Genomic DNA, 15302 nt, shown 5'->3' with positions numbered 1-15302 from the left:
TTCAAGTGCCTGTAGACTTAGCTGCTGAAGGTGTATGTTTTGTTGCCTGGCAACCTATCTTTGTTTTTTTATAACACTTGAATTTGAAAGAATTCATATAACAAACAGTAGACCAGATTCCATATTTATGCTACCATACTAAGCTGGCCTCGAAAAACAAAGGATTGTTGAATAGAGATCGGTCTTTGAACAATCACAAGATTTCTTACAATAGGGATGTTCCTGACGATGGTAGGAATAAGAATGCAAAGTTTCAAGGCGATACGTTAAGAAATGTGGTCTGTAAATAACAAACAAATAAATACAAGAAAACCATAGGGATCATCCTTAGGGTATAAGGAATAAGTATGTAAAGTTTCAAGATGATCACTTAAGAATAATTGTGGCTTGTAGTCGACACACACACACAGACATAGGTGACGTCAATATTTGGTCCACATTATGAATGTGGATGTATAAAAATATGCAACAACCTTTGCTGACTACCCGGATGACTTAGCTGCTGTGGGCGTATGTTTCGTTGCCTGGCCGTAACCTGTCTTATAAATAATTTTAATCTTTCCTTTTGAATGTCTACTCTAACTAACATACCATTCCCACATTTTTTCACATCCTTATAAGATAAAGTGGGTATAAAATCATGCATGGGGTTAAAAAGCTGCTACATGTATTCTTAAAGTCCATAGAACTGCACCCACATCATAGTCTATGTAAGAGAGACTGAGAACTGAGGTTTAACATCCACTCGACACAAACTGGGTCATTTCGGGACTAACATGGTTCAATTTTATTTAAATAATTTGCTTACCAGTTGGACTCTTAAGCGGTTGGAGGACTCGTAGAAAACCCTCCAGGTTGGAGAGGTGACCCAACTCCTTGTCACAGACTAGCGGGGATTCATAACCATGGCACTTGACTCAATGACGGACCTTATGAGTTCATACGCACGCGTTAAATCCCCCCCCCCCCCTAAAGTCTATGTAAGAGATAAGAATGACCATACTTTTAAAAAAAAAAACCCAAAGAGTTTATTTTAAAAAAAAAATACATTTATTAAAAATTTACAAGTATAATATTAAAATGTAGAACATCACAGACCAATTCTATTAGGAACACAATATATTATTCACGTGAAAGACATTTATCACAGAATTATGATGTGCATACATTTAATGTAATAATATCTCTAATATCTCTTTATTCTTTGAGCTATCATAATCTGAATGGGATGAAACCCTACTGGAGCGATCAATTTGTTTGACTCTGAGCAATCGAATGATAAAGAATCAAGTTCTGTCACAGTTCAAATAACCTGATGTTGAAAAGTAGTAGGCCTATTGTCACGCTTATGAAGCACAAGGAAAATGTTTCAACTGTTTATGGGCCTGACAAAAAAACACAATTTCAGGCTACTCAATTAAGTATAGTCCATTCTTTGGATTCACAGAGGAAAATCAATTATATTCATAGAAATATTGGATCTTAGAAAAAAACCTATATCATCACTGTAGGAAAATTACAATATGTGCAAGTAAAATAGAAATATAAACCTCTAAACTAATTTAAAAAGAATCTCACAAAAACTGAAAAAAAGTAAATAGTATAGCACTTTAAACACAATTCTTTATACATTACATATACAATAAATCTTGTCTTATAAATTACAAATATGATTTATATGAAAAATGAGACTTGTTCAATAAGTCATTTGTCTGTGTTGAGCTGAGTTATTTATGTTCCTGGGCACAATTGTACAGTGACACTAGTAACAAATGACTCTTGAGGCCCTATGTTCATTGTTATATCTATCTCTGATTAAAGGCAATCCAATATTACAAGAAGAAGAAAACCTTTATTTTTTTAAAAAATGTAAATATCGGCATATAAAAATGTCATGGAATTTATATACCTAACTCCCAGTGTCCTAATTATTCAAATGTTTGTTAGTTGAAGTTAGGCTCTCCTATAAACATGACAATCTGGGATTATGTACAAAGTATAATGACATAATCAAGATAATTACTACTACTGTTTATAAACATAACACACAAAATAGCTTAATCATTGATTAAAGAAATTCATTATCTTTATACAAATTTTCGTTCAGAAAACTTGTGTCGGGTCACAAGCTCAATATATAGACACTGGAAACCTTATTTTTCACTTTACTAATATTATTATCAACTTAAACATTCAAAATGACATAAATCGGATAAGATATAAGTTACATATAGAAAAAGAAATAGGTGAACTGTAAGCAAAGTAATATATATATATATATATATATATAATCATGGTGTTAAAACTATTAATTAGTATCTAAAAATACAAAGAAATTTAAACCTTATTTATTAAGACAATTCTCTATGAGAATATGTAAATATAATGAGTGTGGATATTAAGCTATAGAAACATCAGGAAAGCCTGTAGATCTACGTCCTGTATCAGGACGAATTAACTCAAATGTACTTCCTGTTACACTTTGTTCATCTTCATCTAACTGTTGTAATATCTCTACAATATACAAGTATAAAACATATATTAATATGAGTACCAATTATAGTTGTCATATATGCCCAGATCACTGTTTCACAAAGTGGAAATAGAGATGTCAATGGAAAGGTCTAAGGGAAAACAAGCCAACAGTGAGGCTGATGTCCCCCGCCGAAATCCCAAAATAAACAGATGACACATATTAATTAACCGCACATATATTTTTTTCAAAAGTATCGAGCAATCAAACTATACACTAGGTTTAATCACTCTCTATCAGATAGAATCAAGATTATCTTGTCCCAAAGCATCGACCAATGAAATTGATTAGCTCTGTTTAGCTTCATCTGGAAATGTTAATCATTGAACTCAGTCAAGACATTCACTTAATGAACATCTACATCAAGTTTAAACATTCTACCTCAATTAAAAGCAGAGTTGTTATGTTCCAAAGTCTTGACCAATCAAATTGCTTATCGCTCCTTAGCCTGAGCAGAAAATTCTCACCATCGAACTTAGTCAAGGTAATAATATAATGAATCTATATTCAGAGTTTCACTGCTCTCACTTCATTATAACCAAAGTTATCGTGCCCCAAAGCATCAACCAATCAGATTGCTTATCTTTGCTTACCATAAGCAGACAATGTTCATCATCGAACTGCATCAAGCCATTCACATAATGAACATTCTACCTCAATTAGAAGGAGAGTCTCGACCAATCAAATTGCTTATCGTTATCAATGTTACGTTATCAATGTAAATGACCAACATGTTCATTAATCTATAGCTCAGTTAACGTATCAAAATAACTAGCATATACTTTCTATATTTTTGGTTATGAACTTAGAATCAATAATATGAAAGATAACGATATTGTTTCAGCCATCATATTTCTCCATTCCTTGTCTTTAGACCCCATGTCGTGTTATTGTCACAATATTTCATAAACAATTTAATTTGTATTTCAAATAAACTTATACCGTAGCTAATATTTTGATAATGGAGAATAATTAATCAAGACCATAATATTATTCTACATATGTGTTCTTTAGCACAAATCCCTGCAATCCATATTACTACAAATGTGTGGTGTCTAATAAACACTGTGGACCAGTCATGCTTTAAAAAAAACCTAAATTGCTTGATGGTCCCTAAAACATGAACTATTGTATATTTTGAAAAAAAATCACATGACAGATTGAACTCTTTACGAATTTGGTTTTTAGGCTATAGTTTTACAGATTCTATAAAGTATATCTTACCATAAGGATATGATTGTTCTATAAGTGAATATATAATCTTACCACCAGGATATGATTGTTCTATATCATCAACATCCGCATCCATAGTATCGGTCTGTCCTTTAGCAAAGTTGATAAACACCTGTTATCAATTAATATAATCAATAAATAAATTAATTATTGAATTATAAATTTTCAAATTACATGGTATATAAGTATTATTTAAAACTGTTTCTAAAATATCACACATTTATCTGATCCGAAAGTTTGCCCAATAGTCCTGTCTTAGATGATTGTTAAATTAGTCAACCGGTTCTCATTAGTGTGCGACTGATAAATTAATGTCTACATTGATGTACCCCCCCCCCCACCCGAAAAAAAATCCCAAAATAAATAGATGACACATATTAACTAATCACACATTCATTTTTTTCAAAAGTATCAAGCAATCAAACTGATTATCAACTATACACTAAGTTTCATTACTCTTTATCAGATAGAATCAAAGTTATCTTGTCCCAAAGCATCGACCAATGAAATTGTTAAGCACTGCTTAGCTTTAGCTCTAAATGTTAAATATTGAACTCAGTAATGAACATCTACATCAAGTTTAAACATTCTACCTCAATTAGAAGCAGAGTTGTTATGTTCCAAAGTCTTGACCAATCAAATTGCTTCTCGCTCCTTAACCTAAGCAGAAAATTGTCATGATCGAACTTAGACGAGGTAATGATATAATAAATCTATGCTCAGAGTTTCATCAGTCTGATTTAATTATAAACAAAGTTATCGTGCTCCAAAGCATCAACCAATCAGATTGCTTATCTCTGCTTACCGTAAGCAGACAATGTTTACCATCGATCTCCATCAAGGCATTGACCTAATGAACACCTACACCAAGTTTGAACATTCTACCTCAATTAGACGGAGAGTTATTGGGCTTCAAAGTCTCGACCAATCAAATTGCTTTTGCTCTGCTTACCATGAGCAGAAAATACTCATTATCAAACTTAGTCAAGGTACTGATGTAATAAAATTGGCTTCCAGTTGTTCTGCCACATGCGGTGGAAGGAAACTCTAGGACTTGGAAAAAAACCACGAGCGGGCCCGTAGCCACAGGGAAGGGGAAGGGGGGCTAAGCCCCCCCCCCCCCCAATCAAATTAGCCCCCCAAGATATTTCGCCAACAATAATGTTTTCTTAGGAGCGTTCTTAGCCGGCCACATCCTCAGCCCCTCCCAAAAATTCTGTAGCCCCACCAAATTTTATGAGCTGGCTACGGGCCCGCCCACGAGGTTAGACAGGCGACCCTACTCCTTGCTATGTACAACCGGGGAATCGAAACCACACCAGTTGACTCAATGGCAGACCTTATGATACAGCGTGCTAACCATTCGGCCATCCAACCCCCACTGAATTTAGCTTTTATTGTTTTAAACACTGTGTATAAATTTAAAGTCAATGGGATGATAATTTTGATCTTGAGAGCATCAAGGGCCATAATTCTAGCAATAATTATCAGAAAATGTTAAATAAAATTAATAAGGTTCATCTTCTCAGGACCATAAACACTATGTATAAATTGAAAGTCAATCTGATGATAAATTTTGGTCTAAAACTTTGGACAGTGATATAAGGTATTAACCAGCCGCTGCCAGGCAGGATACACACACATTTTGCAAGAGATGGGGATAGAGAAAAAGCTAAACAAAAAGAGATTTTTCGTAAAATCAAGGGTCATAATTCAGGAAGTTACGATCCGTTATGTGTGAATATCAACAGGAACCAAGATCTTTGGGTTATAAAGATATATGTCAGGTTTCATCAAAATCGGATCAAAATTGTGACTTCTAGAGGGCCACAACCTTGATATACCATATATTTCGTACAATCATAGGCCATAAGTCAGGAATTTATGATCCGATATGCGCAAATATTGAAAGGAACCAAGATCTTTGGGTAATAAATATGTGTTTCATCAAAATCAGATTAAAATTGTGGCCTCTAAAGGGTCCACAACCTTGATATACCATATATTTACACTATTTGCATCAAGGGGTGGCCATGATGTCCGGCAATTTTGGTCCGATTTTCACGAAATTCGAACTCAGCCATCAATAGGGTGTAACGGTGATATGTTCAAACGATTTTTTAAATCGGATAAAAATTGTAACCACTAGAGGGACCACAAGCTAAAAACATGATTTTTCATAAAATCAAGGGCCATAATTCAGGAATGAAATGAAATGAAATGGGGTTTAACGTCCTACTGTTTTGCTCCGAACTGGGCTAATGAAGACGGGCATACGCCATACAGTGTGCTATGAGGGAAATTTTGCCCGGACAGCGGCACTACGGCCTACTCTTATATCGAATTCCAACTGTCAAGGGATCTTTTACCTGCACGCCAATGTGTACATGGGACCTCGGTTTTTCGTCTCATCCGAATGACTAGACAACTGTCCTTGTCAGGCCTGCATCACTGACAAGGGGAAACCACGCCGGAAAATCTGGATGAACTTTCTCGGCCAATGCAGGGATCGAACACCCGACCTCCAGGCTAGCGAGCCAGCGCCTTACCCACTTAGCCACCATGATCCCCGCCATAATTCAGGAAGTTACGATCCGATATGCACAAATTTTTAAAGGAACCAAGATCTTTGGGTTATAAATATATATGTATTTAAATTTTCATCAAAATCGGATCAAAATTATGACCTCTAAAGGGTCCACAACCTTGATATACCATTTTGTCCGTCAGTTTAGGTCCGATTTTCACGAAATTCTAACTCAAGCGTCATTACTGTGTAACGGTGAAATATTCAAATGTTTTTTAAATTGAATAATAATTGTGACCTCTATAGAGACCACAAGCTAAAAACACAATTTTTCGTACAATCAGGGGCCATAATTCAGGAAGTTACAATCTGATATGCACAAATATCGAAAGGAACCAAGATCTTTGGGTTATAAACATGCATTTCAAGTTTTATCAAAATCGAATAAAAATTGTGACCTGTAGAGTTTCCACAAACAAAATGTGGACGGACGGACAGACAGGGGCGACGACAATATATGTCCACATGAAAATGTGGGCGTATAAAAACGGCATAAGTATTGTTCGTCTTCAAGAAGTATTGTTTACATTGAGCCGTTTTGGTAGCCTCGTTTGTCATGCAATTAGTTTTTCTGAAATATTCTTCTATGCACTGGTTAATTGGGCATAATAATTTTCGTGAGTCATGACGTAACGTTATGTAAACATCTGGAGCCCTGTTTAAAATCTAATCATATTGTTACGGAATTAGATATTGGTTGTTAATCGGACTATTGAGTGGGATTAGGTCTATCAAACACTGCTAGGAGTATGAAGGACCATAACTTTGGCAGTAATTATCGGAAATCAATGAAAATCTATAGGCTTCTTTGTCTCATGACCTTAAATACGGGGGCAACAACAATATACGACCACATTCCAATGTGGGCATACAAAAACTTCATGGAAAATTGACTGGTATAGAATAGAGAGAAACAAGGTTTAATGTCCACTCAACACAAACTAGGTCATTTCGGGACTAACACATGCTTCAATTTTATTTCAATAATTCGTTTGCGCGTAGGGGTCTTTAGCAGTGGGAGGAAACCGGAGGACCCGGAGAAAACCCACGAGGTTGGATAGGCGACCCTACTCCTTGTCACGTACAGAATAGATAGAAATATACATTAGTGCAGATGAACCCACCACACATAACAACCAAATAGAAATCTAGAAGACAATCTCTTGGGACAATTTAAATGAAGACAAATGTCCGCTGTTAGTTTACAGTAAAACATGAGATTTAAACATACCTGATCTAGAGTTGTTTGAGATACAGAGTAATCTTCTATATAATATTCATGTCTAGCTGATTCTAGAATATCAAATAATCTAGATAAAGATAAATTAGCTGTACCAAGTTGATATTGTACCATATTACTATGTTCTTCTTGTAATTTGGCAGCTGAGAAATTTTCTCCAATCAATTGTTTGATTGGCTTCATGTCAGGATTTTCTCCAGAGATTCTTATAACTATAGTATATCCATCACCAAACCTAAAATTAAACAAATTTTCATACTAATAAACTCTTTATTCAAAAATACACACCATCTATTGTGAACTAAAATTATTTGCTGTATGAATAATAAATAAAGTAGAGATTATCAGTTATTAAATGTTGACTATGATGTAATTCCCAAAATTTGTCGCCACCTATAATAGATGTCAGAATGGTTTGTGCGGTAATGATACGACATCAAAGCCATAGCTTCCCGTCTGTCAACAGTAGCAATCATGTGATATTCTCCTGCCATAACCCCCCGCCCCTTCATCCCAATCACTTGTAAACAAAGAGATATTTTCCTACCTTTTCTAAAACCTCTACGTATTATGACCGTGTGCAGAAAATGCAAGTACCGTAGTGAATTAGATAAAACGAAGACAAAACTAGAGCATCGCTAACGCTGCAATATACGTCCACATTCCTGCTTTCATTGATATGGTACATTTTTAAAGGAAGAGAATGAAATATGAAATAGCTGCAATGACTTTAATATGACAAGAGACAAAGAAGGCTAGGGTTGGGTTTGTTTTGTTAAATTTAGAGACTAAATATTAACAAAAAAGTGGGTGTGACACCGCCCTAAGGGGGTCGGGGCATGCACCATAATAAATAGTTGCTGTCTTTAAGGTATAAGGAATAAATATGCAAAGTTCCAAGATGGTCCATTCAGGATTGCACCCTGTAGATGATAAATACAAAAATTGAGCATGTCTATGGCCCTGTGGGGTGGATATGGAACAATATAAATAGGTACCACCCTGAAATGATTGATATGCTGAATTTGAACAAAACCTGTTAATTATTGCAACCTGCAGAGTATTTACAGACAAAAAAGTGGGCGTGGTACCACACCCCTGGGGGTCAGGACATGTACCAAAATAAATAGTTGCTATCCTTACAGGAATAACTATGCCAAGTTCCACGATGATCAATTCAGAATTCCAGCCTGTAGACTAAAAACACAAAAAATGGGTATGGCTCTGCTCCTGGGGGTTGGACATGGACCAATATATATAGGTACAACCTATGATGGATCATTCCGATTTGGATCCAAATCTGTTAATAATTGCAGCCTATAAATCATTTATAGGCTGCACCAGGGGTCTGGACATGCACCAAAATCAATAGTTTGCGTCCTTAGGCTATAAGGAATATATAGTATGCCAAGTTCCAAGACAATCCATAAAGAATTGTGGCCTGCAGGCAACACATAGACACACAATGAAAAAATTGGCGTTGAGCATTCACCAAAAAACAATAGGGATCATCCTGAGGGTATAAGGAATAGGTTTGCAAAGTTTCAAAATGATCTGTTAACAATTGCGTCCTGTAGGCGAAACAAAGACAGACGCAAAAATTGGGCGTTTGGCATGCACCAAAAATAATAGAGGCCATCCTAAGGACATGAGAAATATGTATGAAAATTTTTCAAGGCCATCGATTAAGAATTGCGGCCTGTAGGCGACACACAAACACAAAAAGAAAATGCCACCCAGTAGTTAGATTTAGAGCTATTTCACATTGAGAGACCCTATCTCACAAACAATGTGTGAATAAGTATTAAAAAATAATGTAGACCGGTAAGGATTTTGCACACAGATCCTATTTTTGTTTTGATTTTTGTTTTACTTGTCTTTACTACACTAGGATCTGGAAGAGTTGTTATCATTGACGTGTTCTGGATGATGTGAGGGTTTAGCTAATGAAACGGTCTGTTACAGCAAGCTTTTGGCATGTGGTGCACGAAACTGTGGATAATCCACTAGAAACATCAGTGCTGATTGGTTAATCAAGGGTCAAAAGCCGCTTGTATGACCTCACTACAACCGGTCAGATCTTCATGTAGTGTAGGTCATCGAAAGTATAAAAAAACGAAATGAAATATAGATCTGTATTTTAATCAGATTGGATTTTGCACTGTTTATTATGAGAGTCTTGTTAGTATTATGTCTATATAGTCACGTGCATGGCAACTAAAAATAAAGTACCGAGTGTCAAGCAAAGTAACGATTTAATTGTTCACAACTCGAATGATATTTTAGTGTTATTTACCGAGTCCTTTTGAACAGATATCGGCGACTCCAGTATCGGCAAAATTGTCAAGAATCAGCCGATACAGATTTCTTCCGATAGACCACTTATCGGCCAATTACCGATGTTGAAATTGATTATCGGACCATTCTAGTTTTAAAATCACTGTCAGCAAATCCTGCAGAGCCAGTCAGATCAGTCTGTTTATGACAATAAACAACACAATGTCCTCTTCTCTCTTTTTATTTGGCATAGAGGCCATTAAAAAACTTTTCTTAAATTTCATAAAATAAAGCAAACTTCAGAACATTTTGATAATAAAAAATAAACTATGAGTTATTTACCTGTTTTTAAGATGTTGAGAACTTCCAATACACTTAAATTTACCATTTACCATTATAACCAGTCGACCACATAAAGCTTCACATTCTTCCATACTATATTAACAGATACAAATATAGTTCAATATTTATCAAATCTTAGGGATTTTTTGTAGCAAAAATACTTAGTTATGGCATTACTAAACAAGGATTTACATACCTATGAGATGTCAGTATTACAGTTCGACCATCTTTAACTATTTCACTAATACAGTTCCATAAAAATCTTCTAGCTTTAGGATCCATTCCAGTTGTAGGTTCATCCTATAATGTTAATATATGAATTAAAGTTATCTCATAGGAGGGATTTAACACCATAGTTAGTTTTTTCTGACCACAAGTTACAGCTTTGATCTTTAATAAGATCTCAAGTTGTCGTCTTTGCTTAAATGTTGTTCTTGTGTTCTTAAACGAAAATTTAATTGCATGCTTTAGATGCAGTGCAGGTTGGAGCTACAAAATCTCAGGTTACGAGTATAATATGTTAAGCTTAGCATATTTCATAAGTGAAGGCTCAGTTCCTAAAGATTTTACATTGTGATTTCCCTTTGTCAGTGATGCAAGACAGAGGGTCTGGCAAGGAACAGTGAGGCTGATGTCCCCGCCGAAATCCCAAAATAGATGACACATATTAATTGATCGCACATTTATTTTTTTTAAAAGTATCAAGCAATCAAACTGATTATCAACTATACACTAAGTTTCATCACTCTCTATCAGATAGAATCAAAGTTATCTTGTCCCAAAGCATCGACCAATTGCTTAGCTTTAGCTCAAAACACCTACATCAAGTTTAAACATTCTACCTCAAAAGCAGAGTTTTTATGTTCGAAAGTCTTGACCAATCAAATTGCTTATCACTCCTTAGCCTAAGCCAAAATTCTCATCATCGAACTTAGTCAAGGTAATGATATAATGAATCTATGCTCAAGAGTTTCATCACTCTCTCTTAATTATAACCAAAGTATCGTGCCCCAAAGCATCAACCAATCAGACTGCTTATCTCTGCTTACCCTAAGCATACAATGCTTATCATTGATCTCCATCAAGGCATGGACCTAATGAACACCTACACCAAGTTTGAACATTCTACCTCAATTAGAAGGAGAGTTATTGTGTTCCAAAGTCTCAGCCAATCAAATAGTTTATTGCTCTGCTTACCCTGAGCAGAAAATGTTCATTATTGAATTTAGTCAAGGTATTGATGTAAAGAAACTGTACACCAAGTTTCATCAATCTCACTTAATTAGAACTAATGTTATTGTGTCCCAAAGCATCAACCAATCAAATTGCTTATCTCTGCTTACCTTAAGCAGAAAATGCTCATCTTCGAACTCCATCAAGTTTGAACATTCTAGCTCAATTAGAAGGAGAGTTATTGAGTCCCAAAAGGTGTGACGGACAGACAAACCCATTTTAATAGTCCACTGCTTTCTTTGAAAGGCAGGGGACAAAAAAACCCTTGACATTTGAAATTCAGAATAAGTGGACGGTGCCATTGTCTGGGTAAAATCTCCCTCATAGCACACTGCATGGCATATGCCCGTCTTGATTAGCTTGTATGGAGCAGAAAAGTAGGATGTTGAATCTCATTTCATTTCAATCAGCATTATTATTAATATTATCTATTCAATCAGAGTTACTTTTAGTGATCATGCATAATTCCACAAACAATGCCTGATGAAAGCCTGTCTCGGTGACCAACATTTAAAATATTATATTATAAATATAATAATACTAACAAGGAATACTATCTGTGGGTTTCCTATAAGTGATATAGCTGTTGATAATTTACGTTTATTTCCACCAGAATATGTACCAGCCAGTTTATCAGCATAATGTAATAAGCCTAGCTTCTTTATAGCCCAATCTGCTACCTGTCAATACATAAAATATTATAACAAAATTTGTAATTGACGACATAAAACATTATAATAAATGTAATTACAGTATAATGTATTTGACTGTATAATGTATTTGATGACATGTTAACTACTCACCTCAGGGGCGTAAAAAAATTTTTGAATCCACTAGCCCAGGGCTTCGCCCGCATGTTCTCTATCATTTCAACCTCGGGTAGGTTAATATCCTATACATATTATATCTGACCTTCAAAACCATGAATGGTTGCCACAACAATGTTTTCTTTCACTAAAGACCACATAAATACTTCATAATGTCATTTGTAATATATCACAGGAAATTAATGTCCTTTAATTCCCACTCGAAGATTTGTATACATTACGTTATTATTAGCACTTACTGCAAAGCTAGAGATAGCCTTGACTGATTGACAAATTAATTGTTTTACAGTATTTATTAACCTGGTCACTCTATAAACAGTCTCCAAAGGAAACAAATCAGTTTGATGTTCTGATATAATATTAAAATAGACAGGATAGTAAAATTGTTTATATTATCGCTCACATGTAGTAAATTCTTTGGAAATACCTGACATGTTAAATAATTAAAATTATTTTGTATTTAAAAAGACAAAGGTATGCTTTCAAATATTTATGTCAGAATAGTCAAAACTAATCTTATAAAGTATAAGGGAAGCTTTTGTTTTTCAATCAACCTGGTTTATATGTGACCTGTCAGAGCGTGCAAGATGGAGAAATGAAATGTCAATAATGAATGAACAGAAGAGGTACAAAAAAATGTCCATACGGCTCTAAGTTTTACTACAGAAAATCTATTGTTATGATTGAATTTTTCTTGGAATTGGAGGAATAAATGTGGGATGTTTTACAGTTTATTTATCTATATCGTCACTAGTTTAATTCACAAACCAATGAAAGGGCACTAGTTCAGGACTAGTACGGCTAAATAGATCACTAGCCCGTAAGTTATTTTTGGTAGCCCCGAGCGTCGGGCTAGTGGAATTTTACAACCCTGACTCACCTGTTTAATATTTGACTGTATAATGTATTTGACTGTATAATGAAATGAAATGGGGTTTAACGTCCTACTGTATAAAGTGTTTGAATACATGTAAACTACTCACCTGTTTAACATCTTTCTCTTCTATTCCCCGTACTCTAGCATAAAATTCTAGATGTTCTCTTCCACTAATTAAACTATCTAAAGCATCAAATTGAGGACAATATCCCATTACTTGTCGTACTTTATCTTTTTCTTTTAAAACACTAAAGACAAAAATCAAAGAAATATTTCAAAGTACTTAGTGTACAATTTACTTTTACTTTATTACAATTAAAGGTCCACAATTTACATTTACTTTATTATGATTAAAGAACCACAATTTACATTTTTTTTTTATTTCGATTAATGGTCCACAATTTACATTTACTTTATTACAATTAAAGGTCTAATATTTACAGTCTCGCCTACACTATATTTAGGTAAATTTTAGACTAACATGGTATTACACATTCAGATGTATTACACCTTTGAACAATGTTATCCAAACTCAACAAATCACAAGATTATAACCTTTTTTGGCAGACAAAAGCTGATCCACTGGTAATAGGTACGTCGACTGTTAACATTTTAAATGTGGTCGTCTTTCCAGCACCATTAACACCAAGTAGTCCAAAACACTGTCCTTTAGGTACACCAACACATAAATTATTAACTGCTTTCATCTTCTTACGTCCAGTTGTATATGTCTACAAAACACATAATATATACAGGTTTTAATCTATACAACAAATAATATATAGTAGTTAATATGTCTACACAATAAATAATATACAGGAACTGTCCCTGATTTTTTCCTAGTTCTGTTCAAGTTGTACCTAAATTCCACATTAACCAGCGGCTGCCAGGCAGGTTACACCCACATTTTGCAAGAGATGGATAGAGAACCAGCTAAAACAAAAAGCTATTTATCGTGAAATTAAGGGCCATAATTCAAGAAGTTACGATCCGATATTCGCGAATATCGACAGGAACCAAGATCTTTAGGTTATAGAGATATATTTCAAGTTTCATCAAAATCATATCAAAATTGTTACTTCTAGAGGGTCCACAATCTTGATATATCATATATTTACACTATTTGTGTACAAGAAGCGGCCATTTCGTCCAGCAGCTTTGGTCTGATTTTCACATAATTCAAACTCAGCCGTCATTAGGGTGTAACGGTGAAATATTCAAACGTTTTTTTCAATCTGATAAAAATTGTGACCTCTAGAGGGACCACAAACTCAAAACGTGATTTTTCGTACAATCAAGGGCCATAATTTAAGAAGTTATAATCAGATATGCGTGAATATCAAAAGGGACCAAGATCTTTGGGTTATAAACATGTATTTCAAGTTTCATCAAAATTGTGGCCTCTAGAGGGCCCACAACCTTAACCCATTAAGTGCGTAGGTCGTTATATAACCTCTAGAGGGACCACAAGCTAAAAACGTGATTTTTCGTACAATCAAGGGCCATAATTTAAGAAGTTATAATCAGATATGCGTGAATATCAAAAGGGACCAAGATCTTTGGGTTATAAACATGTATTTCAAGTTTCATCAAAATTGTGGCCTCTAGAGGGCCCACAACTTTAACCCATTAAGTGCGTAGGTCGTTATATAAACAGCGGGATAACTGCCACTCACTGTGTGTAGGGTTTAATATAATGCCTTGCAGGTATTTTCCCCAACCTATTCTTAGAACATAGTTCGTCACTTGGGGGAATCCCTTGGGAATTCCCCCACGATCGCAGCATGTGTAGGACGTTATATTACGTCCTGGACAACTGCAGCTCACTGTGTGTAGGACGTAATATAACGCCTTGGAGGTATTTTCCCCAACCTATTCTTAGAACATAGTACATAGTTCTTCGTCACTTCGTCAAATTAATATACCATATATACACTTAATGTATTTGCGTACGAGGGGCAGCCATTTTGTCCGGAAGTTTTGGTCTGGGCCCTTATTCATGAAAACTTAAACTAAGATACAATCAAAATTTTAAGAAATACTGCAATTTGATTGGCTGACCAGTAAAATCAATTTGCATATATCCAATTTGCATATTGGTCAGCCAATCGAATTGCAGTATTTCTTAAAATTTCAGATGATAACTTTCATCA

General features: G+C 34.9%; 1 protein-coding gene across 3 annotated transcripts in view; it reads right to left on the bottom strand.

The window, feature by feature from the left end:
* Positions 1-1027: 1027 nt before the first annotated feature.
* LOC126819203 (phospholipid-transporting ATPase ABCA1) overlaps positions 1028-15302 on the bottom strand; it is a 127012-nt gene continuing 112737 nt past the window's right edge. For 2 of the 3 annotated variants that reach the window (XM_050547107.2, XM_050547108.2), the window contains exons 42-49: positions 13705-13880; positions 13256-13397; positions 11991-12125; positions 10409-10512; positions 10213-10305; positions 7585-7828; positions 3758-3878; positions 1028-2514 (exon numbers count right to left, since the gene is read on the bottom strand). In XM_050547107.2, the coding sequence (XP_050403064.1) occupies positions 2399-2514; positions 3758-3878; positions 7585-7828; positions 10213-10305; positions 10409-10512; positions 11991-12125; positions 13256-13397; positions 13705-13880 (1131 nt within the window). In that variant the 3' untranslated portion in view covers positions 1028-2398. The remainder of the gene's footprint in view (positions 2515-3757; positions 3879-7584; positions 7829-10212; positions 10306-10408; positions 10513-11990; positions 12126-13255; positions 13398-13704; positions 13881-15302) is intronic. The other variant, XM_050547110.2, reaches the window with a different exon arrangement.

The sequence above is a fragment of the Patella vulgata genome, chromosome 4 (genome assembly GCF_932274485.2).
Source record: "Patella vulgata chromosome 4, xgPatVulg1.2, whole genome shotgun sequence".
Classification (NCBI taxonomy): Eukaryota; Metazoa; Mollusca; class Gastropoda; family Patellidae; genus Patella; species Patella vulgata.
This window is presented reverse-complemented; position numbering and strand designations above follow the sequence as displayed.